Genomic DNA, 24,914 nt, shown 5'->3' with positions numbered 1-24,914 from the left:
GATTTTTAGCCATGTCCTTCCACTTCTCTGCTTTCCTCTCATTCTGTTCTTAGTTCTCATTCTGTTATTATTTCATAGATGTCATGGCCTTTTTAATTTAAGAAAAAAAGTCTTAGGTTTACTAACTGAATAGCTTCCATAGGTCTGTGTTTTTCTGAGATACCAAATGACTTCCTCCTCTCAAATGCTGCATGATCTTTGAACAACCTCCTTTTGGTCCTCACCCCTTTGCTGTTCACCTGAGTGCTAAGGGCACAGCCTGACAATGCACAAACTCCAAGCAGGATTTTTTTTTTTTTTTTTTTTTTTTGAGGCGGAGTCTCGCTCTGTCGCCCGGGCTGGAGTGCAGTGGCCGGATCTCAGCTCCCTGCAAGCTCCGCCTCCCGGATTTACGCCATTCTCCTGCCTCAGCCTCCCGAGTAGCTGGGACTACAGGCGCCCGCCACCTCACCCGGCTAGTTTTTGTATTTTTTAGTAGAGACGGGGTTTCACCGTGTTAGCCAGGATGGTCTCGATCTCCTGACCTCGTGATCCGCCCATCTCGGCCTCCCAAAGTGCTGGGATTACAGGCTTGAGCCACCACGCCCGGCCAGGAATTATTTATTCCAGCTCTGATGGACTGAGTTTGAACCATTTTCTTTTCCAATTGCTTGCTTTTCTCAGAAATTCTAAATGATCTCTACTCAAGGGTTTGTGGGAAGGTTGGGGAGGGAAGTGGTGGAATGCTATGTAATCTGAAGTCCAATTGTAGCGGGTGGTTAAACGTAGCAGAGTGGGTGGGGCATCATGATGATGTCATTTTGATATGTTGATAGAGAAATATAGCTTAAACATGATCATTTAAAAATGAAATAGGGTTAACCAGGTGCAGAAGCTCACACCTGTAATCTTAGCACTTTGGGAGGCCAAGGCAGACAAATTGCCTGAGCTCAGGAGTTCAAGATCAGCCTGGGCTACATGGTGGAACCGCATCTCTACTAAAAATACAAAAAATTAGCTGAGCGTGGTGGCACACACTTGTAGTCCTAGCTACTGGGGAAGCTGAGATACTAAGAGTCACTAGAACCTGGAGGCGGAGTTGCAGTGAGCCAAGATCATGCCACTGCACTCCAGCTGCAACAGAGTGAAACTCTGTCTCAAAGAAAAAACAAAAAACAAAGAAAAGAAATAGAGTTGCAGAGTAGACACTGCAAATTAACAAGAGGAGACATTTCTTAAAACTTCCTTTCGGATATATTGCTGTAAGAGTTTTTGTACATTAGAGCATCAGTGACAGACCAGACCACCCAGAAGACTAATGAAGGATTCCCCCAGTGCTCTAGAAGGAACTTGAGTTAGAACTGTACTGCTTCTGTACTGAGCAGTGGGCTTCTTCCCAGTGGGGGTGAGTCTTGGCAGATCTCTTTCCACCCCTTGCTACTGGCGCTGGCCTGGCACAGAGGGGGCCTTGCAGAGCTCAGAGCAGAATGGAGAACTGAATTCCACAGAGCAACTGGGCTCTTTCTGCCCTGGGACCACTCTGATATCATCCTACTGGTGGAGAGCACTGCATGGCAGCTCCCACTGCCCCCCCCACATCACAGCACTTTCCATGGGCCTCTATGCAGGCTGGTTTGCCCCAGGGCAGCCCCAGGACCCCACAAAGCCCTGCTCTGCCCCTTGCTTACCTTCATAGCCTGTGAAATTCCTTCTATATTTTGTTTTGCCTTTTGCATCCTGCTCTGCAAGTTGTGCAGAATTTCTCGCACCTCTTGAATGTACTGAAACACACCTAAAATGAAAGTGTAAAGGAATCTTATGAAATGAACGATTCAGGCTGGGTGCGGTGGCTCACGCCTGTAATCTCAGCACTTTGGGAGGCCAAGACGGGCAAATCACGAGGTCAGGAATTCGAGACCAGCCTGGCCAGCATGGTGAAATGCCGTCTTTACTAAAAATACAAAAAATTAGCCGGGCGTAGTAGCAGGTGTCTGTAGTCTCAGCTACTCGGGAGGCTGAGGCAGGAGAATCGCTTGAACCTGGGAGGCAGAGGTTGCAGTGAGCTGAGATCGTGTCACTGCACTCCAGCCTGGCAAAAGAGTGAGACTCTGCCTCAGAAAAAAAAAAAAAAAAAAAGAAAGAAAAAGAACAATTCAGCAGGATGAAAACTTTTCTTGGGTGGGCTTAATACTCATCACTACGAGACAGCCCTGGGAAAACACTCCTCCTACTCTGGAACACGATTCCCAGAAGAAATCGTTGAGTGTTCTCTGAAATGCCAAGGGAATCACAAATATAGTATCGCTTTAGACATAGGGTTTGGAGAATATGTGGACCCTTCACCGCACGTAGGAGCCCCAGACCCCTCATGTTAAAAGCTTCCACCTCTGGGAGCATCAGAGATGGGGCCAGGGGGTCGGGGGCCTTCTGCCTCGTCCAGGCGTAGAACGAAGGGAAGGAGGGGACTTGTGACTACACTTCTTTCTGCTTTCCTGATGTCTGCCCCGAGTTAGCCAAGATGTGCACTGGCTCTGCTCACCAGCTGTGCATGCTCTGTGCATGCTTGCTAAACCAACAGTAGAAACTGGGCCTCCAGCAAACCCAGTTTGGGAACCTTGGAACCCCTTGGCATTTGTAAGTGACACAGATGGGCTTTTTCTTTTTTGGTTTGTTTTTTGTTATTTTTGGCCTGGGCAAGCAGGTGGAGGTAACTATCTTTTAGCCCCCTTGCAGTTAAAGCAGATCCATGCAGCCAGGAGGCAGAAGTGGCCACTCCAATGGTGTTTGAGGATAGATGCTGGGCAGGTTGGACCCCCAAGTTTAACCCAAGGTGGGAGGAATGTGGCCTCCATACCTTCGCCATTCCAGAACAATGTCGTCTCAGCGCTCAGTAATTTGACATCGATTGCTTCCAGTTCTGACTTTATTAGTAGAAATTCTACTGCCTTCACTGTAGTCTTTATCTGCAAAACAGAGGTTACAGGTTTTGTTCCCAGTCCAACCAGATTTTAAATTGTTCTCTGGTAAGGACTTTTATTCCTCAACACCAGCTAATATGGTTTGGATCTGTGTTGCCACTCAGGTCTCATGTTGAATTATAATCCCCCAGTGTTGGAGGTGGGGCCTAGTGGGAGAAGACTGGATCATGGGGACGATGATCTCATGAATGGTTTAGCACCATCCCCTCGATGCCGTTCTTGGGACAGTGAATGAATTCTCGTGCAATCTGGTTTTTAAACAGGTACAGCACCTCCCCCACTTCTCTCTTTATCCCAGCTCCTGCCAAGTGGCGTGCCTGCTTCCCCTTTACCTTCCACCGTGATTCCAAGTTTCCTGAGGTTCCCCCCGGAAGCAGAAGCCACTATGCTTCCTGTACAGCCTGCTGGAGCCATGAACCAATTCAACCTCTTTTCTTCATAAATTGCCCAGTCTCAGGCTTTGGTTTTTTTTTTTTTTTTTTTTTTGAGATGGAGTCTTGCTCTGTTGCCCAGGCTGGAGTACAGTGGCGTGATCTTGGCTCACTGTAACCTCTACCTCCTGGGCTCAAGCGATTCTCCTGCCTCAGCCCCCCCAGTAGCTGGGACTACAGGCACCCACCACCACACCCAGCTAATTTTTGTATTTTTAGTAGACACGAGGGTTTCACTATGTTGGCCAGGCTGGTCTTGAACTCCTGACCTCAGGTGATCCACCTGCCTCGGCCTCCCCAAGTGCTAGGATTACAGGTATCAAGTATTTCTTTATAGCAATATGATAACAGCCTACTACCCCAACCGAGCCAATGATGATTCACGTTTTTTTGTTTGTTTGTTTGGAAATCATATTTCAGGACACTCCAACTTTTCGAATGACTTTTATCACTGAGGATTTACGCCCACAGCTGCTGTTTTATGTCACAGTATCCCTCTTTCAAGCCCATACCACAGCTAGTTGAGAATCAACCATGTATACGTTGGTTCAAAAGTAACTGCCGTCTTTGCCATTATTTTTAATGCATAAATCCTCAGCATATAACCCAAACTTTCTATGTTTATATCTTTTTATGATTCTAAGCCAAAGAAATACACGTGGATCACTGAGCATTTCTGGGCTCAGACCTTTTCCCTTGGTCATAAATCTAAAGCTCAAAATCTTTTTTTCTGTTTAAATAGAAAAAAATAGCTGGGAGTGATGGTACATGCCTGTAGTCCCAGCTACTCAGGAGGCTGAGCTAGGAGAATCGCTTGAACTTGGGAGGCAGAGGTTGTAGTGAGCCGAGATTATGCCACTGCCCTCCAGCCTGGGTGACAGCATGAGACTGTCTCAAAATAAAAAATCATGTAACATAAACCAAAGCCCAGTGGGAATAAGATATCCATCACCAGCTGTTCTGAGTCACCACTATCTTTGCTGCTGCTATTTGCAGGAATAATGAAGACTGGCTTGAACCATGTTTGAATATTAAAACACACTCATTTAATTCTGTTCCACTTGGAGATCTTACATCAGCAGTTGTTGGGTGACAACAAATGCTGGTGTAAGATCTCCAAGTGGAACAGAACAGGAGGCCAGGACAGAGATCTCTGACTCTCTGGCTCTCTCATTTATCCCAAGCACATACACATAGCAAGTATTCAGTAAGTATGCAGTGAACGAAAGAATGAATTTGAGTGAATGGGAAGATTTCCCAGGAAGAGCCACATATCTAAAACACGAAAACTGAAACTTGACAAAAAACCAGAAGAAAACCAAGCTGCATGGGGAGCACCAGCTCACCTCATTATACCAGCCAACGATCAGCTCCAGGTTGCCCACAAACTTCCGGAAAGTTTCGTTCTCTGAGAACAGACTCTCTGCACTGTCTGGAATCTCTTTCTGTTGCTGGAAATTCAAATACTTGACTTCTCTCAGAACTGCCACCAACTAAATGATAAATGAAGATCAAAGAACATGTCAGCAGATCATGTCAACAGTGCCGTGTTCAAGCAACAGAAACGAGCATCTGCCCTGGGATGTTTTGACAGCCCGGGGGATCTCAAAGTTGGTGAGAGGCACTGGTTGCTGGCAGGACCAGGACGTTTTCACCCTGTTGGCTGATCCTGAGACAGAAAGCACTGACATCATCCTCATGGGTGGATGAGGTCACCCTCATGGGTGGATGACATCATCATTGTAGGTAGATGACCTCATCACCATGGGAGGCTGACATCATCCTAATTTTCTTATCTCTGTCCTCGCCTACCTACTACCCCCAGGAGCTTTAGAGTAACTTCGGGTCTTCACTTGTGTCCTCCTTAGGATCTAACCTGCCCTTTTCTCTCTCCTTTCACCTGGTTATGACCCAAGAGATCAACAACAGGAAAATCCCTTCCAACAGTGCTTCTGGCCACAAAGCTATTCTCAAAGTTGAGATAAGCTCCACGTTGCCGAATCCCCTGGTCACATCATGGGCCTCATCTCATGGGATCCCCAGCAGCTGGCACTCTTTCCTCCTGGGCACACAGTGTCCTCCTGGCTTCCAGGACACCACACATTCCTGGTCACCATTATTAGTCTTTTTTGATAATCTCAAGATGTCCATGATGGGGAGCCATAGAGCTTGGTCCTTCTCAATTTACTCAGTTGAGTGAGGTGTGATGTCATCCAACATCATAGCTGCCTTGACCAGCCAGCCCATTTGTCATCTCCACTGAATGAGGTGTGATGCCATCCAGTGTCATGGCTATAAGTACCATCTCTGTGTGGGTGGCTCCCACATTTATGTCTCCAACCCCAGTCTCTCTCGTGACTTCTAGACTTCTGTATCCACCCGCCTACTCAGCTCCTCTGTTTGGATGTCCAGGTGACATATCACACCCAACAAGACCAAAGCAGAGCAGCCCATCGTCCCCTGTGGCCTGCCCCACCTGCCCTCTTGGCTGATGGCAATTTTACCTGTCTACTCACCTGACCCCAAAACACTGGGACTGACTCCCCTCTTCCAATTGTGCTCCATTTCCAACCCACTAGGAGTCTCCATGGCACTATGATCAAGTCCAGAAGCTCACCAGCACCTTCACTGCTGCCACTCTGGTTCCAGCCACCACCTCCCAGCTGTTATCTCTTGCCTGGATTGTGGCAAGAGGCTCCTGATTTTCCTACAATTTCCCCCAGCCCCAGCTCCCTTCAATCTACACACCTCACAGCGTGGAGAAGGATCCTTTACAAGTAGAAATCTAATCGCAGCACTCCTCTGCATGGAACCCTGCAGGGGCTGCCATCTTGCTCAAACTAAGCCCCAAGTCCCTCTGTGGCCCATGGGGCCCTTCCTCATTCACCTCTCACCTCTTCTCCTACGACCTCCCCTTTGCCCACTCCCCCGCCCCACTGGCCTACTTACTGCTCCTGGACCTCACCAGGCTCTCGTGTGCCTCCTGGCGTTTAGCTGTGTGCTCTGCTGCAAGGCTGTCCCTTCCATCTCTGCTCAGTGGCACTCTGACCTCCCACAAGTCTCTGCTCACATCTAAACTTGCACCTGCCCCTTCCACCAGCTCTATTGATCTTCTTAACCTGCCCTTCCTGCTTTTCCTTCTGTGGAACCTACTGCACCTTCTACAGTATCACATGCTTGACTCCCTCGTGAATGCTAACTGATCATCCTCCCCGCCCTCCTGCCGGGAGGTCGGCTCCAGGAGGGCAGGACAGACAGATCTCTGAATCTCTGGCTCACTCATTTATCCCAAGCACATACACATAGTAGGTACTCAGTATTCAGTGAATGAAAGAACCAATGTTAGTGAATGGGAAGATTTCCAAAGAAGAGCCGCATCTCTGGTTTCCCTGCCTTGCCGCGTGTAGGTTGGGCAGCTCTGGGGCTGTGATTGTAGGAATAGGGTTCCGTCCTCTGTTCTGAACTTCCTGGGTTTTAGCCACAGAACCCACATCCCAAAGCCCACGAGTGTGAATTCTCCCCAGCGTGCCTGGCTTGACCAGCCAGCGCATTTGTATAGATTGGGCAAATACTTTTCTTCCTCCCAGTTTCAAATTGATGTTTCTTCTTGGGATCACATGAACGCTTTCAAGAAGATACTCATTGAAGCTACTGTCAAAATTGCTTCTGCTTTGCCTCATGTCTTCAATATACCCCGGACATACTTAAAAAGTGAAGCTTTAGGCTAACTGTGATATAACCATTGACCTCCATAAATCTGCACTGAGAGAACCTTGGCAGGCCCTGCCCCCGGCTCCCAAGGAGCCTTTGACGGGTGCCCACTCCTGGCACACACCGCTTTGCTGAAGTTGACGTGGATGAGGTTGCTGGAGGCGTCCCGCAGAATTAGTGGCTGCCCCAGGTTGAAGTGGCAGTCCTGGTCCACGCCCGCCACCCACTGCTGGTAGATCTTCTCGCGGTGGGACCTCAGCAGCTCCATCATCTCATCATACTTCTGATAAATCAACTTGGCCTCCGCTCCAGACATGACCCTGGAATCAGAGTGGGAAGGTGAGGCCCCACTGGACATCTCCTGTGGGGTGTCTTCGGTGTGTCCCATTGCTGCTGCCTGATCTGGGGTGCCGAAGTGGCCAGCCACCCATTTACTCAAGGCTCACAGAATGAATATGCAAACAAGCAGTGGCCAGACCAAATGTTCAAACAGAACTCGGACCTGCAGTCTGCAGCCACTGGCCCAGGAGGCCAAAATAGAACCCACGCAGCAACCAGCTCCCGACCACCAGGCCTGGATGAATGACTGCCAGCCCCTCTCCAACTTTCATTCTCCCTTCCAACCTGGGGTCAAACAGATGAAAGCAGATATGCCCCCCAAACGACTGCATAAAAGCCTCCCCACTGCCCGGTCAGCTGCACCGGCCTCCCCAGGCCAAGACCTCCAGCCGGGCCTCCCCTGCAGCAGTCCCTGTGTCCACCATGAAGCCTCTCTGGCCCCTGGCTATCTGGGAACCTCAGCCAAGTGCACGCAACAGTGGCTCAGCCGACTGCATACACAGCCTCTGCCTGTTCCTGCTGGGTGGCCTTCATGTCTACCAGGCTGGTGGGCAAGGGTGGGGACCAGCCAGATTCCCCTTGAGCACTCCCACCAAGAAGGCGTTCAGGGGAGGAGGGAGGACCAGACAGGGTTTCCTCTGGGCTTTTGCTCTGGGAGGTAATGGTCTGGTCGACAGGAGGGGTGGTCTGGCTCAGGGATGGGAAAGTCCCTCTCGCTCTCCCACACCATGGAGGTGGGGTACCCGCCCCTGCCTGCCCCTGGCCAGGGCTGTGACTCACGGGTGTTCAATGTGCTTCAGGTGTTTCATGGACACCTCCAGCCTCTCCTGCAGCTCCAGGCTCCACTTGAGCTGCCCGGCCACGGGAGGCATGTTTTTGTGGATCAGGGGAATGTTGCCCTCCTCGGAGGCTGCGATCTGGGCATCATACAAGATCTTGGCATTGTCCAGCTCAGCGTCAAACAGCTCCAGCATGACTGAATACCTGGGCACCACCTCGGCAAGAATCAGGGGCCGCTCCAGGAGGCCCCCACACATATACAGGAGCTGGGGAGAAAGGAGAAGGGGGCCTCTTCGGCTGAGTCCGCTCCCCTTCCCCAGCCTGTGGCTGTGGACAGAACGAGCAGGGCCAACCTTCAGAAGTGAGAGAATGTGCACCTTGCCAAAACAAAAGAATCCATTGGAACCTTTCTGTGTGTGTCAGCTGACTCAGTGGGTGCTTTTATGCTTCTCCCATTGACTTAGGCCGAGTCTGCAAATACTCGACTTGTGATCCCACAGGACAAGTCAATCCAAGACCTATGAGAGTTTTTTCTAAGCCCAGGAAAAATCAGAATTCTGGTAAGGAAGATTCAAGCAATTAAAGAATAGGCTGAGTACCATGGCTCACGCCTGTAATCCCAACACTTTGGGGGGCTGAGGCAGCAGGATCACTTGAGCCCAAGAGTTCAAGACCAGTCTGGGTGACATAGCAAAATCCTGTTTCTACAAAAAAAAAAAAAAAAAAAAAAACAAAGAATACATGAAACTAGCTGGGTCCAGTTTTTGTGTTCTCTTGGGTGTACTCTTATAATTCCAGCTACTCAGGAGGCTGAGATGGGAGGATCACTTGAGCCCAGGAGTTCGAGACCAGCCTGGGTGACATAGCAAAATCCTGTTTCTACAAAAAGAAAAAAAAAAATAAATAAAGAATACATGAAACTAGCTGGGTCCAGTTTTTGTATTCTTTTGGGTGTACCCTTAGAGTTCCAGCTACTCAGGAGGCTGAGATGGGAGGATCACTTGAGCCCCAGGGGTCAAGGCTGCAGTGAGCCAAGATTGCACCACTGCACCCCAGCTTGGACAACAGAGTGAGACCCTGTCTCCAGAAACAACAAACCCAAAACAACTCCAAGTAAACAATTTAAAAATAGCCATAATGTTGCATTTATATACCCGGGCTTCTACTCTGATAAAGATAAATGGGGAAATGTTTTAGTCACAAGAATTCTTCCTCTTAGGATAGAGCACTGCCGCTCTCAGGGGCAGCTCAGGCAGAAAACCACCATCGGGAAATGTGTTTTGCTCTGAAAAAGCTCTGGGGGTCAGACCAAGTGGGTAGGGGACGAGAGACAGGGAAGACAATCTCATATGAAACAGGGTCCCCAAGTGCTGGGTGTGAGTGGGAAATCCGTGAGAGTTTCCCGGGGCTACTATCATTTGCGCCCAGTGGGGCCAGACCTGCTGTGGTGAGCCTGAGTCTCAGACTTGCCCCAGACTTGGGTCTGAGAAATGTGACCACTGTCCCTAGAAATGGCCGCTGGAGGAAAGACCAAAACATGACCGCAAAGAAAGGGAGACTTTTCAGGCCCCAAAAAGTACAGATTTCCCAAATGCAAGACTGCAGCTGTTTTTAAAATAATTGTATTTTTCAAAATTGTTCAAACCTTCCTGACCCAAATTCTGATTTCTCCTGGACTTAGAAAAAAAATTGTCACCCTTGGACCTATTTGTACTGTGGGTTGTACAAATGGAGCAGCTGTGGACTCTCAGGCAGACACGGAAACGCTGGTGTCCTGCCAGCTACCCGCTTCCTCCACAGTCGCCTGCTGACGTATGAGGTCACCAGTTTCACTTGTTCAAAGCATTGACATGGGGCAGTTGGAAAAAAAAAATGTTCCTCTTAATGGTTTATGATCATCCTGTCCCAGCGTTTTTTTTTTTTCTCTCTCTCTTCCCATTTCTCTCTCCTCCTTTTCATGTTTATCTAGTTTTTGGCTTAATGACTTTTGGAAAGGAAGCAAATTCTGTTTTCTGCCAAGAGGCGATCATGTGGAAAATTGCTCTAGAACGTTCCTGGCTGTGTGTGAGTTGCTGATAATGAGAACTAAGTCCGGAAGAGGCAGGGGATGGAAGGGACAGGAGGGAGAGAAACCCCAGGGGCCTACAGTCATTAGAGCACAGGGCGGTCAAACCAGGGGGGAATGTTCTCAGGTCAAAGAGAAAGGCGAACAGATGGCGATGGAAATGGGTTACAAGAGTCATTTCTCCCCACCCTCCCCTTTGTTTTAAATCGAGCATAAACATACCGTGAAAACGTTTTTTAAAAGAGACTCTCTTTTAAAGCACAAAAGCCCGTCTTGACCCTAACAGTGGCCAGGGATGCGGAGGGGAAAGCCTGGGGCGGGGTGACTGCGTTTGTCCCTCGCTGGCTCTGTTCTGCAGAGGTGGGGTTGAGTTTCTTCCAGGACCTCCTGCTCCTCACAGGGTAGGGGCCTAGGTAGGGCTCCCGAGGGCTCACAAAGCAGAACTCGCCAACCCAGCTCCCTCCCCACTGCTGGATCCCCCAGTGAACTCTGGTGGAGGTTCAGCCCAGACCCATACGCTGGTCCTTATCTGCTCTTTCCCTTGTTTCAAACTAGATGTAGGGGGCGAAATCTCCATGTTGGGGCCAGTGAGACTCTGGGGACTCGTCTGGCCCTGGCCAGGTGACCAGTTACTTAATTTTTCTGATTTTCCTCATTGGCACAGAAGCGGGGAGTCACAGCCCTCCCCTGTGGAGCTGGCATTAGGGGTGCAGGATCTGCAGAAGTCAGCTGCCTGCCCGCCCACCCAGCCCATGCGCCTGTGCCCCATCTTTAATTTTAAAGACCCAAAAGTGAGGTTTCCAAATAAAAGAATTGGCTCCATTGGGACCCTTCTGCGCTGGGGCAGCCCTAACACTTTTGTGTTATCCTTCAGGGGCTCCACGTGGAAGGCTTACGCTAGAGTGAAACTACCTTGCAGCAACAGCCAGAACAACCAGCCTCCCTCGGCAAGAGCCAGTTCTGCACTGCAGGAAATATTCAAAAGTGCCTGCCCTGGGCTAGGCTCAGTTCTAAGGGAACGCAAATCCAGTGCCTGCCCTCAGGGGGGTTACCTTCTAGTTGGGAAGACAAGGAACACACAGACATTAGTACCTAATTGAATACGAGATGAGGGAGGGCCGTTGCTGAGAAGGGAAGGCAGGCTGCTGCTGAAGGCACCAGCCTGGGGGGCATTTGAGTAGAAGGAAGGAAGTGAGGACCCTGCAAACCAGGGTTGCAGCTACCTGGGGAAGAGCCTTCTGAGGAAGGGAACATTGACAAAGATTCTTTGCTTGGCCAAAGATTCTCATCAGGGTCTCCATCCTCTACCATCCCCCAGGGGATGTCTGATTATCCTAACCTGCCTCCAGCTAGAATCTTGAAGTTGCTTTAGCCAGAATCCCCCAACCCCTGATGTCACCTCTAAGTATTTTTCCATCCACTGACCCCCACACTGCTCCTTTGCTGGAAATTCCTACTTACCTGCAGTGTATTCAAAGTGGAGCCCTGTCGCTCTCCCTATGCCTGCATCTATTGCGACGGTATAAATTGTGAATAAGGTCTGAATCAAGTCAGCCTCATCTTGCTTCAACAAGTATAATTGAGTAATTTTTTCAACCACAGCAAGGCAGTGCTGTATTAATTTGCATTCATTGATATTTTGCCTAGAACACCAACTTGATCCAAGACTTACTTGATCCTTAATTTGCGGAGCTTCAAATTCCCATATATTTGCTTTTTTGCAAGAGTGTTCAAAAGGGCAAAGGAACATCCTGACATTTGTGGGAGAGAGATCTTTGTCCTCAGGAATCTCAGCCCTGACGTCCCCTGAAAGATGACCACCAGCCCAGGTTGCCCGAGCCAACTCGATTGCCTTCACAGTCATGGGAGCTGGTCTGGCCCAGCGGTTCAGATCAGGAGCCCTGGAAGCAGTCAAGCCCAGAACTCATGGGCCTGGGCAACACAGCAAAACCTTGTCTCTATAGAAATAAAAACTAGGCCAGGCGTAGTAGCTCACGCCTGTAATCCCATCACTTTGGGAGGCCAAGGTGGGTGGATCACCTGAGGTCAGGGGTTCGAGACCAGCCCAGCATGGCAAAACCCCATCTCTAGTAAAAACACAAAAATTAGCCAGGTGTGGTGGCATGTGCCTATAATTCCAGCTACTAGGGAGGCTGAGACAGGAGAATCGCTTGAACCCGGGAGGCGGAGGTTGCAGTGAACTGGGATTGTACCACTGCACTCCAGCCTGGGCAACAGAGCAAGACTCCATCTTAAAAAACAAACAAACAAAAACCCCTTAAAACTAAAAATAGACCCCAGAGACCTCCCTTGTCCCTTCTGCCATGTAAGGACCAAATGAAAAGATGGCCATCTAGGAACAGAAGTAGACCCTCACCAGACCCCGAGTCTGCTGGACCTCCCAGCCTCCAGAACTGACAGAAATGAAATGTATGTTGTTTAAGCCACTCGGTCTACAGCAATCTGTTATAAGTGGCCTGCATGGACGAAGGCATTGTATAAATTCAGCTCAGTGGGCCAAAATCTGCATGAATTTTATTTTTACACCAACTTTACCTCTGTAACTTTCACTCCTTTCGAGTAGTGGGAAAACCGAATCAAGAATAAATGGTCCCCTTTTTTCTTAGTGAGCGTTAAGAAGGATCAGTAAAATGTCATCTCACGCTCACTTGCTCCTCTTCCTCTAAGATGTGGCAGTAAGAACCATCAGGAGCTACACTGGGTGTTCACTGCTGACTGACTCCGAGGCACAGGAGAAAGGGCCCCCCCTCCCTGGGCATCAGCTCTACATGGAGAGGATGAAATGGTCTCCAAGATCGTTCTCGACATGAATCCAGTGCCAAGGCACCAGGCTCCAGATCAGCCTGAGTCCCCACGGCACCCTTACCTTTGCAGAGGACTCAATAGAGCTGCAGTCCTCAAATCCTTGGCAAAAGATCGTGGCCAGCCTCCTATCCAGGTCTTGGATTTTGATCTCAAAATCAGCATAATCACAGTCAAAATTCTAAAGGCAAATGGAAATGTCAACCTCGTAATCAGCGTGCAAAGCCAGCCAAGGGCACCCTCTCCAGCCCCCGCCCCTGCTGAGAGGACTTGGGGCTGAGGCACAGCTCAGTGTGCTCACTGTTGTGGGGACTGCTCTACCCAGTTTTCAAAGGGTTGGGATCGCCCAGCACCTGCTTCCTCCGTGTGCCCTCCCATCACTCCCCTAAGCTGGTACTGAGGCTGTTGCTGTTCTCACCGAGTTCGGTTCATCCAACCCTGCCTGAGGACCTACCGAGTCTCCAGGGTCCAAGGGGTCATATTTGCAGTCAGCAAAAACCTTCACCAGCTCAAAGACCTCGTCATAGATCTGGGTCACCAGGTTCCCAAGGAGGTTCCCACGCACGCCCCCAAGCTCGATTTTCTCCAGCTTCAGAAACTCAATCGCTGTTTTATAGAGTTCCTAGTGGAGGAGAAAAACAGTCAATTCATCTTCACAACGAAACTCACGAGTCCAGTTACAAAACTAGCTCTGACCCCAGGCAGGAGGAGCTGGAGAGCAAACTGTCCCCAGGAGACACCACCGTGGGGGTGGGAGGACACCCTCTGTGTCCGTGCTGTTCTTTAAGCAGACGTTCCATTGCCTGCAGAAAGAGGGGATGGAAGGAAGGGCTCTGAATTACCTATGAGGTGTGAATGACGAGGAGCTGGAGAGGGTCAAGTTTGGGATCCTGTCCTGACCCTAGACTGGCCAAACCGCATCTCTAAATAAATCACTCTCTGCTGGGACCTCCGTTTTCTCTGCTGTGGGAAGTGGTTGGAATGGTGAAGATTTCTACGCTCTTGCTAAGCTTTAAATTCGCTACTACCTGGAAGACCATCCTATGCAGAGCGCCATGTCCTGAAGGTGATCCAAGAGGAAAGTGGCTGGGATGCCTGGACACATGTGTAGAAATTCTGCTTCCTCACAGGCGTGGCTCATGCCCCCTCTCTCCCTGAAGTGCTCCCTATTTTGCCCGCTAGCATTATTTGCCCCATAGCAATGCATTCCTTTCCAGAGGCCTGGTCTCCCGTCTGCATGGCTGGCATTTACTTTAGTCACGTTCAGGCCCATCCCATTAGCTGGTTCTGTGTGTGTGGTTCTCGTTTCCCAAACGAGGTCTCCAAGGCTCCATGGACGGTCTTCTGTGCCCCTGCACGTACCAGGCACAGTGCAGGCAGAGTTTAGACTGGAAATCTTCCTGTGAACTTGACATCACTCCCCTAAACTGGTGCTGAGGTGGGTGCCATTCTCCCAGGTCCAGAAGCATCAGACCACACACCACCAACACCATCACCACCCCAAGGAGAAGCACAGGCACTGAGGGTCAGGAGCTCTTGGCTTTTCCACCCGACACGGAGGATACAGACGAGGCTGACATGGCCTGTTGTCAGGGGGTGGACAGCAAAGCCATTTCTTCCACCTCCCAAGTCCCCTCCTGCCCAGAATCTTCCTTCTGATTCAGGAATCTGTCATGTGGGAATCACAGCTCCTTGTCCAGAAGTGACTGCAACCCTCCACGTTCTCAGTCTGCGAGATTTCAGGCATGAGTCCACACTCTGACTGCAATTTTGAACTCCTGAGCAGGCCTCCCTCCCCTGTCCGCCAGGAGGTGTAGATGAGAACTGGACGAGCCTCTCCCAAGCTGCTGACAATGGTGTCCACTCTAAAGTCAATGCCTTACGGTTCCAGGATGATTTTCCTCTTTTTTTAAGGATGTGAGTTATACAGTTATATGTGCACAAAGTTTTGAAAAATTACACCATGCAGAAGATACAAAAGGCAAAACTTTCTTGCCCTACCCTGTCTTGATCCCTCTCATCTCTTCTCTCCAGAGCCCCCAGAGAAGCTTTTTTTTTTGAAACAGGGTCTCACTTTGGCACCCAGGCTGGAGTGCAGCGGCGCGATCCTGGCTCACTGCAGCCTCAAAGTTCTGAGCTCAAGTCATCCTCCCTCCTCGGCCCACCAGAGTTCTGGGATTACAGGTGTGAGTCACCGGGCTGGGCCATGCACCATTTTTAAGGTTTTGTCTGCTGTGTGTCCTCTGTATCCACATGGTGCTTACACCGGGGCCTTCCTTAAGTCTCCATTTGTAATAATCGAGTTCCACACTAAGTGACTGCTGTTGGCCCCCAGGTGTCCTGAACGCAGTGGTTTAAACTTATCAGTAACCTGCTCATGACAGAAGGCACGAGATAAGGGGAGAAGCACCCAAAGTGGGTCATTTTTACTCTTGGCTAACAGCTCTGGGCATGGTGGAGGCTGCTGCAAAGCCTTGGTTTCCCCATAACAGATGTTTGGGCCTGACTTATTTTCTGCCTGGGGAGTTATTGTCCAGGGGGGTAGGGATGGACGCTGCGGGCGTCCTAGGGTAGGAGCAGTCTGGGAAGTGGAGGTCAAGATGCACCCAGTTCTGTTTTTACCTCAATGGTCTGGATGCGGTGGGAGAAGGAATTCATCCTGGAAAAGGCAAGAGAAGAAGGGAACTCCCAAGGCACGGGCTCTTTGTCCTTAGAGGAGAGAAAGAGAGACGAGGCGGCGTTTGCTTCAAATGTCCCCACTTTCTCAAATGTTGGGGCCCATACGAACTTGCTCGTGTCTCGCCCTGGCCCTCGCCCTGCACGGAAGGGCTACCTTAAAGAAAAGCTTCATGTTCGTGCAGCAGAAGTCGTACGTCTGGTAGAGCTCCTTCAGCACGTGCACGGCCAGGGAGACGCCGCTCAGGACTTCCTCGATTTCGCCCTGCAGACCCTTCAGCACCTCTTCCGGGCTCAGGAAGGTCCGTGTCTGGGCAAGAGAGCAGACAGACATTGAAAGCTCTGACAAGCCATTCGGGGTGACGTCCAGGCACGCCGCCTGCCGGAGCTGCGATCTGTTCTAATGTGTGGATGTCCGAAGTAACCCCTCCCAGCCGCCCACTGCTGGGCCATTTTTATGGGACCGAGCTGCCTTCCCCTCCTCAGCCCCTCCTCCTTTGCCAAGGCTACAGCATCATGGACGGGGGTCGCAGATGATGACAGGCCCTCCAGGGACAGGGGACCCCAGTGCCCTTCTGGTCGTGAAGATGGGGTCACAGCACGGTTTTAATACACAGAGGTGGCCCAGGGGATACAGCCCTTCAACTTAAACACTGTGGCTGGCTAGTGGGTGCTTATGAATGGGAGGAAGGAAAGAAAGTCTCTGCTAAGGGAGACAGAAGGTGGCTCGACGTGGGGTTAGAGAGACCCACAAAGCACTGGACGGGTCTCGGGGTGCTGAGACTCTCGGGGCAGACCTCCTGCTCTGTCCCCATCTTCCCTTTCTTCTCCCTCAGTGCTCTCCCTAGAAAAACTTAGGTAGCCTCGAGGAGGGCTCCATCTCGGCTCGGGGCCTGAAAAGGCTTGTGCCGACATCTTGGCCTGCGCTCAAACTGCTGGGGAACACGGGCAGCAGGAAAACGGTGAACCGGGAAAGGGCCCCAGCCAGGAGCGGAGGAAGCGGACCCGGGGGGCCAGGGGAGAGTTACCATCTCGATGATTTGGTTGCAGAACTCCTGCAGGATGACGATGATCCTGACAGGTGTGTTATAGTACTCAGAGGTGGCCCAGATAAAGCAGATGGTGTCCAGCACCTTGGCGATAAAGGTGGGGAGCTGGGGGGAGATGGGCCCAGGCACGCTGGAGGGGACCGGCCTCTGCACCTTATCCCAGCGTCCCAGCCCTCCCCTTCCCATGGCTGTCACTGGGCATCCAGGAGAGGGTCCCCAAGGAGAAGGGGAGAGGCAACTCCCTAGGCCCACACATCTGATGACAGCCAAGAACCCCACGGCCCCACATGCCTTGAAGAAACAAGACCCTCCCCACCAAAGTCAGCTCTCCCTTGCCAGCACACCATCGTGAAGTCGGCTTGCTCCATCTCCTCCAGCAGTATCCGTAGAGGCTTCAAATAGAGCACAATGTCGTTGGCTTCCTTCAGCCCTGCACAGAACAAGAACAAGCTCCCACCGGTAAGGAGCGGAAATTGCTCAGAAACGACGCGGATGCGGCTCCCTGTGCCGAGACCTGCTCCTTCAGGAAACGGGGCCTCTCTCAAGTGGAGGGGGGTGAGAAAGCTGCTTGCAGAGGGAGGCCAACGTCCTAGGGTTGGCGACAGGCCTGACCCAGCCCTCCCAGGAGGCACGGACAGCTTCGTGCGGAACTCATGGCGCAGTCACAGGCTCACCTTCCGTGACGTTGGTGTAAACGTTTTGCAGGGCTGGCCAGTAGCAGCTTTTGGCTTTCTCTAGGATCTCAACAATCTTGTTCACTTTGGGTCTGTTTAGCTGAGAAGGGGAGAGAAGATCCACCTTTCATTGACCTGGAAGACCCTACAGTGAGGCCAACCTGACCTTGTGGCTGGCTGGGGCTGCAGAATTTCCACAGGTCAGCAGAGCCCTCAGGTCAGGACTCCTGGGAGGTAGGCACTGGGAGGCTGAGAGCTAGCCAGGTCACCCAGCTGGGACAATGCTGTAGCCTCACAGGACAGAGGAGGCCGTACCTGCTCATGGATGCACTTGAGGTTCAGCAGCCGGGCATCCCAGAACTCAAACTCCACTCGGGGCAGGGGGTGCAGCCCGTCCAGCAGCGCCTGGGCTGAGTCTTTGCTCAGCACATCCCGGATCTGGTGGGACCAGTCGATGATGATGGTCTCCATGGCGTGCAGGAGCGAGTTGTCCAGCGAAGAGGGGATCCTACCCGACAGAAGGTTGGGGCGTTGCTTTCATGATGACACACACATGGGTCCCCCCCAAGCTCTCCCCTGAAGCCTTCTGCCCACCAATCCCAAACCACCAGCAGCAGCACTGTCTGGTCTCATGTCCCTGGTGCCTCCAGCCACCTTGGGGAGGCTAAAGAAGTTCCCAAGACTCCCAGCTAGGAAGAGACCCCAGGGAAATAACGGGTGTGGTCAGAGTTGCCAGTGCCTGGAGGCGCTCACCTCCAAGGAAGAGGGAGATAATTAAGTAAACCCTATTTAAACCCTATTCAAGATGGCTCCTCTGGCGCCACCACCGGGCATGCTGCTTGAGGCTTTGTGAATGATCAGTGGAGGACTTGCCCACGTGAGGCAAGCATGGAACCAATTGTCACGAGGGTCTCACATATCCGGGGAGGTTGCAAATTGTGGCAACGCAGATCTGAGGGGACACCTTGGAGTCCCTTGGGCTTCCCAGGTCCTCTGGGGCACCACAGCCCCTACGCAGACTTGCATGTACCTGCTGAGAGTCCCTCCCACTCCCACTCACTGACCCTGTCCCGCATCTTAAAGCTGTGCCTCCTGTTTCCCGGCCATGCTAACAGGTGGGACACCTTCTGCATGCCCGGTGGTGACTGGACCAGCACACATGTATGACCTGGGTGGGGTGGTGGATACAGGTGCCAAAGCCCCAGGGGCTGCAGAGCCTGCTCCCTCCCTGCCCTGGTTCCATCTTCCTCAGTCTCAGCACCACCTAATGCACCACCTTGCCCTGCTTTTCCTTGGATTTAACACTTGAAGCCACTCTGCAGGGAAACAACAGGTGTGGGAGTGTCAAGCACACGCCACTTGCCCACCCAGTGGTGGCTGGAAGCAGCTGGGCCCACACACCTCTCCATGGACTCCAGCGTGCCGTCCAGGTTGCCCAGGTGCTCTGGGATGGGCAGCAGGGTTTTGCCTTTGATCTTGCCACTCATCACAAACATTTCGTTCTTCAGCCTGTGGACCTGCTTCACGATGTCTTCTGAGACCACCTGGGGCCATCCAGCCGTGTTCTCGCGTTGGTTTAACAGAGAATAGAGGACCTAAAAGGAAACACTTCTGTGGTTCCACCTCCTGTGCCTTCACCAGCTCGGCAACTGCAGAGCTGGGTCCCCAGGGGAATTCCAAAGACCCGGCGTCTGGAGCCCTGGGAAAACTGGGCCTTCTTCCAGAAGGAGGTGGGACCGGTCATGGAGTTTATACCAGCTGCCCTGTCCTGGTGGTGCCAAAGCCATTCCCAAATTCTTGCACCCCTGGCACACACTCTTTGCTAAAGGCCTAGGAGGACTGTGGTGGGTCAAACTGTGTCCTCCAAATCCATCTGCTGAAGCCCTGACTCCCAGCACCTCAAAATGTGACTATTTGGAGATAGGTTCTTTAAAGAGGTGAGTAAGGGCTGGGGGCAGTGGCTCATGCCTATAATCTTAGCATTTTGGGAGGCTGAGGTGGGTGGATTACCTAAGGTCAAGAGTTTGAGACCAGCCTGGCCAGCATGGTGAAACCTCATCTCTACTAAAAATACAAGAAGTAGCCGGGCATGGTGACACATGCCTGTGATCCCAGCTACTTGGGAGGCTGAGGCAGGAGAATCATTTGAACCCAGGAGGCGGAGCTTGCAGTGAGCCAAGATTGCGCCATTGTACTCCAGACCGGGCAACAGAGCAAAAACTCCGTCTCAATAAATAAATAAATAAATACATAAATAAAGAGGTGAGTAGTTAAAATGAGGTTACTAGGGTGGGCCCTAGTCTGACGGGTGTCCTTACGAGGAGGGGAGATTAGACACGCACAGAAGGTTGACCACATGAGGACACAGGGAGAAGATGGCCATCTGCAAGTCAAGGAGAGAGGCCTTGGGGAAAACCAACCCAGCCGACACCTTCATCTTCAACCTTCAGCCTCCAGAACTGTGAGAGTGTCTGGTGCGCAAGCCGAGCACACAGGCCCCTGTGCTACAGATGAGAAGGGTGATGACCAGGAAGGCTAAGATACTCCCACATTCTGGAGGTCCGACTCCCCAAACTGTGTCCCTCCTCCGACCGACACAGTACCTGCCAAGGGTGACAGCAGAGGGACACATAACGTGACACTCCATTTTCTCCCCTTTTGTAACTCAAAGTCTCAAAATTGGGGAAACCTATCTGCCGGTACTTAGTCCATGCCTTCCCAGGCCATGGGCAGCAACTGCACCCGGCACAGCACGGCAGTCCCAGTGCTGTCCGGAAAGAACAAGGGGATGCATGGGGCTTCTCAGATTTCAAGGGCACGAGCACCACCTGGAGGTCTTGTCAGACAGCAGGTCTGTGTCTGGGCATGGTGGCTCATGCCTGTAATCCCAACAGTTTGGGAGGCTGAGGCAGGAGGATCGCTTGAGCCCAGGAGTCTGAGAGCAGTTTGGGCAACAGGCTATTTTTTGGTGAGACCTCATCGCTACCAAAAACTACAAAAATTAGCCAGGCATGGTGGTGTATGCCTGTGGTCCCAGTCTGGGAGGCTGAGGCTGGAGGACTGGTTGAACTTAGGAGGTTGAGGCTGCAGTAAGCTGTGCTCCCACCATGGCACACCAGCCTAGGCAGCAGAGTGAGACCCTGTCTCAAAAAAAAGATTAAAAAACCAAAAGCAAGCAGGTCTGTCTGAGCAGGTCAGGGTGGACGGGGCCCAAGCACCTGCATTTCCAATCCCTCCCCAGCTCTGCGGCTGCTACTGGCCCAGGGACCACAGGCTGAGCAGCAGGACTCAAGGCCACTCCCGAGAAGTCAGCCGTGCTCTAGACCCCCGACGCCAGCCTGGATGTGCTCACCTCCTCCACCACTGAGATCAGCTGGTCCACGGGCGTGGGGCTGATGTCACCGTAAAGGAGCCGGGCCTTGTAGTTGTCCTTGTTGATGTTATCGGGCTTTGTCTTGATAAAGTAAACCCCTTTGGACTTGAGGGACTCGGGGAAGCCCAGGCAGGGTACGATCATGCCGGCTGCATTGAGTGTCAGCACCAGCACCCGGACGTCAGGCTTTTCAAAGAACTCTGTGAACAGGGCCACGTTCTCCTCAGCGCCCATCAGTTTGCTCCACTTGTCCGGCTTGAACTTTAGGACGATGGAGGCAACTTCCTCCAGATACTCTAGTCTGACGTCCGGGGTCATTGTCATCTTGGCCTTTCCTTACACAGTGGTATCTGTTAAGGGTGCAAGAAGCAGGTGTGAACTGTCTCCCAGGCTCCCTAATTTCCCACCCATCCCTGGGACCGCAGGAAATGTCTGTTCTACCAGAGCAGGAACAAAAGAGTTGGTCATCAGTGTGCAGTTTTTAGTTGTGGATGGATTGGGGTGGGGAGCGATGGGGAGGGGTGCTGTCTGTGTGCTTTAGCTGGTGCTGGCACCTGCCCCGGCCCCACCATGGGGGGGTCTCCCAGGAGCGAGGCTGCCCCAAAGTGGTGTGTGCTTACGTTCCTGTGACCATAAAGTTCAGAGGATGGGAAAGAGAGATGAACATTGGAAAAAAAGAGAAAAGGAAATGATCACTGCCAGACAGTATGAAGGGGATGGGATAGGAAAAGGCAAAATGAGAAGCTAGAGGGTCAGGTTGAAATGTCCCGGCAAAGCAATAAAAGACGTCGCAGCCCCAGAGTATGTGGAAAATGCAAGAAGGAAGCAGACCCCACGTGCAGGCAGTGAGACTCGGTGCTCCGTCTTAGCCTCAGCCGTGGTACACCTTAACTTTTACCCTGCTCTCCACCCCGCTTCTCCCTCCAGCCCCCAGCGTGAGCCCCCAAAGGAATCAAGCTGCAGATTCCTGACAGACCCCTCACAAGCTTCTCAGATGCTCAGGGGCAGGGTTAACTAGAAAGTTGGAGGGAAGGGATCCCCTTGAAGAACACCCTGAAGTCCCAAAGGTTAGGCAAGTGAGGTACTCACTGTAGGCACAGAATTTAAAGGCACACCCAAACACTCAGTTATCAAGAGAAAAGGCGTGTCAATATTTTTAAAAATCAAAATGAGTGCAAACAAATTTATGATGAACAAAATATCAAAGTTTCAAATAAAGACAGGCTCTGGCAAGAGGCCTGGGGTGGGGGCCTTGGAGGCGAGTTCTCCAAGGGCAGGGGTGAATGCAAAGAGTCGCCTGATGCAGTGTTTTCATCAGTCTGGGAGGTATGGAGCTCCTGAATTTCTGGGGGAACCCTGGTGTACTCAGCTGCTCTGGGGGTCCGTGGGCTGGGGCTGGCCTGCTCCAGACCTAGCAGCTGCTGAAAAGCATCCGCGTGGACAGATGACGTTGGAAGCACTCACAAATTCTGCCTTTTGGTTTGACCCAAGCTATTGCTTTTAAGTTTGTAACAGCCTCCAGTTCCCCAAAAGACAGTGACGCTATGGAAGAGGTTGTATTTCACCCTGGCCGCTATATATCGGCAAAACAACTCTACGATGGGAAGCAGTAGTGGGCAGCATGCCATTCAAATGGTCTGGGAGTTCTTCAGGGCACCAAACATCTCTGTGAGAGGACTTGGGGAATATTTGGCCAGCAAGTGGCAGAAACATGGCGGTCCATGAGCAAAGCTGCCCGATTCAGGCATATCTGTGAAAGGAAAAGGGGACACCACCAGGCAAGTAAGAGGAGCACCGCGTGGCATTTATGGAGATGACTCGTTCACCAGGTTCCCACAGGGCTTACAGCACGCTGCTGCGTTAATCTCCATCCGGATCTCCGAGACCCGGGGAGACATCACGTCCTCACTTCCTACAGGGATCAGGAACTCAGGGGAGCCCGAGTCCTGGAAGGTTCCTGATTGGAAGCCTTGCCAAGCTGGTCAGGCGACTCGACTGGAGGGAAACGTCCTCTGGTTTTACTGATGTGGTGGATTTGGGCTTTCACAAAATCATCTTTTCTTCTAAGAACGGCATGGGGTGGGCTGCCTCCCAACCCATGATGTGTGTGGGCTGAGGGGCCCCTACACCCCGCAAGTCTCTCGCACGATCAGGCAGTCTCATCTCAGGCTCCCACCCAGCCGTTTCCCAGGGTGAAGGCCAGGAGGTCCCAATTAACAATAGGGTTGTCCCACGCCATGCTTCTGGAGGGGCAGAGACGGCTTCTCTGGGAGGTGGCCCCTGCCCCAGGCCCTCAGGACTCCACAGGAGGAAGCTGGGCCTAGAGGCTTCCAGGAGAAGCCAGGGGGCTGAGGCAAGGCTTTCCCAGGAGCAGGGAAGAGTCTGGAGCCCTGGAAGAGGCCAGGCTGGTAGGGGGCAGCCAGCCCCGGGGGCCCAGAGCCATGACCGCTCCCGGTGGCAAGCAGAGCCACTTCCAGGGTAAGTGGAGGGTCTGCCGTCTGCCAGGGCCTGGGTCCCACCTCCATCCTCTGAAGGCCTCCCTGCTCCCTCCAGCTTGGCTTCCGACCCCCCGGCATGGTTGAAGGCTGCTCACCAGCTTAAGGCAAACAGCTTCTCCCACAAACTGAACAGCAACTCTTTCCCAAACCAGGAAAGAAAATGGCTCCCTTCCCTCGAGGGGCTTCAACTGCCACAGAACTTCTGGAAGTCTCCTCAGGGTACCTGGGGCTTCTAGAACCTTCCCCTTGGGACCCAAGTAACCAATGATCACGCAGCAAATGAGGAACCAACCGTCACCCCACAGTGGAAAGGCTCTTAGATCATCATTTTGAGGGAAGGTTGGAGGGGAACAGGGTCATGCTCTGTCACCCAGGCTGGAGTGCAGTGGTACGACCATAGCTCACTGCAGCCTCAAACTCCTGGGCTTATGTGATCCCCCCACCTCAGCCTCCCGAGAAGATGCACACCACCACACGTGGCTAATTTTTGTACTTTTTATAGAGATGAGGTCTCTGTTGCCCAGGCTGGTCTCAAACTCCTGGCCTCAAGCAATCCTCCCAAAGTGGAAAGGAAGACATTATCTCTGTTCACAATGAGGTGATCTTGTATGTAGAAAATCCTAAGAAATCCATAAAATTGTGGAGCTAATAAAGGAGTTCAGCAAGTTTGCAGTATACAAAATATTCGAAAATTAATTATATTTCTCTATAATTATATTAGAAACAATCTGATGATGAAATTTAGAAAACAATTCCCATTTACAATAGCATTAAAACAATTCCCATTTACAATAGCATCAAAACAATTTCGTTTACAATAGCATCAAAAACAACAAAATACTTAGGAATAAACTTTTAAAAGAAGTGTTAGGACTTGTACACTGGAAACTGCAAAACATCATCAAAATAAAGATGACCTAAATCAGTGGAGACATGCTGTGTTCATGGGTTATAAGATTGACAATTCTCAAGTTGATCTACAGATTCAACACAATCCCTATCAAACTCTCAGCTGCCTTTTTTGTAGAAATGACCCTCGATTTTCTAGGGAAGTGTGAGGGAACAAAAACAGTCAAAACAACTTCGAAGAAGAACAAAGTTTGAGGACTCACACTTCCTGATTTCAAAACTCACTATAAAGCTACAGTGACCAAGACACTGCTACCAGCATAACAATAGACAGAGATCACTAGAATAGAGGTTCCAGAAATAAATGCATACATTTGTGGACAACTGAGTTCGCAAAGGTGCCAAGACAATTCAACGGGAAAAGAATCACCTTTTCAACAAATGGTATTTGAACAGCAGAAGATCCACATGCGGAAGAACAAAGCTGAGCCCTTACCTCACACCATTTACACGAATTAACTCAGCATAGATTAACAGAATGCAACAGCCAAATGTAAGAGCTAAAACTATAAAACTCTTACAAGAAAACACAGGAGTCAATCTGACCTCAGATAAGGCAATGATGTCTTATATATGACACCAAAAGCATAAGTGACCAAAGGAAAAAAGTTTAACTTCATCAAAACTAA

General features: G+C 51.2%; 1 protein-coding gene across 1 annotated transcript in view; it reads right to left on the bottom strand.

The window, feature by feature from the left end:
- Positions 1 to 24,914, bottom strand: part of DNAH17 (dynein axonemal heavy chain 17) — a 219,450-nt gene that overhangs the window by 139,436 nt on the left and 55,100 nt on the right. Inside the window, 15 exon segments of the mRNA XM_030922525.1 lie at positions 1,668 to 1,771; positions 2,834 to 2,942; positions 4,735 to 4,881; positions 7,224 to 7,419; positions 8,219 to 8,484; positions 13,171 to 13,287; positions 13,561 to 13,728; positions 15,729 to 15,815; positions 15,940 to 16,092; positions 16,811 to 16,936; positions 17,176 to 17,261; positions 17,506 to 17,605; positions 17,821 to 18,013; positions 18,907 to 19,100; positions 20,858 to 21,228. Coding sequence (XP_030778385.1) covers positions 1,668 to 1,771; positions 2,834 to 2,942; positions 4,735 to 4,881; positions 7,224 to 7,419; positions 8,219 to 8,484; positions 13,171 to 13,287; positions 13,561 to 13,728; positions 15,729 to 15,815; positions 15,940 to 16,092; positions 16,811 to 16,936; positions 17,176 to 17,261; positions 17,506 to 17,605; positions 17,821 to 18,013; positions 18,907 to 19,100; positions 20,858 to 21,202 — 2,391 coding nt within the window. The 5' untranslated portion in view covers positions 21,203 to 21,228.

The sequence above is a fragment of the Rhinopithecus roxellana genome, chromosome 19 (assembly GCF_007565055.1).
Source record: "Rhinopithecus roxellana isolate Shanxi Qingling chromosome 19, ASM756505v1, whole genome shotgun sequence".
NCBI classification, from domain to species: Eukaryota; Metazoa; Chordata; class Mammalia; order Primates; family Cercopithecidae; genus Rhinopithecus; species Rhinopithecus roxellana.
This window is presented reverse-complemented; position numbering and strand designations above follow the sequence as displayed.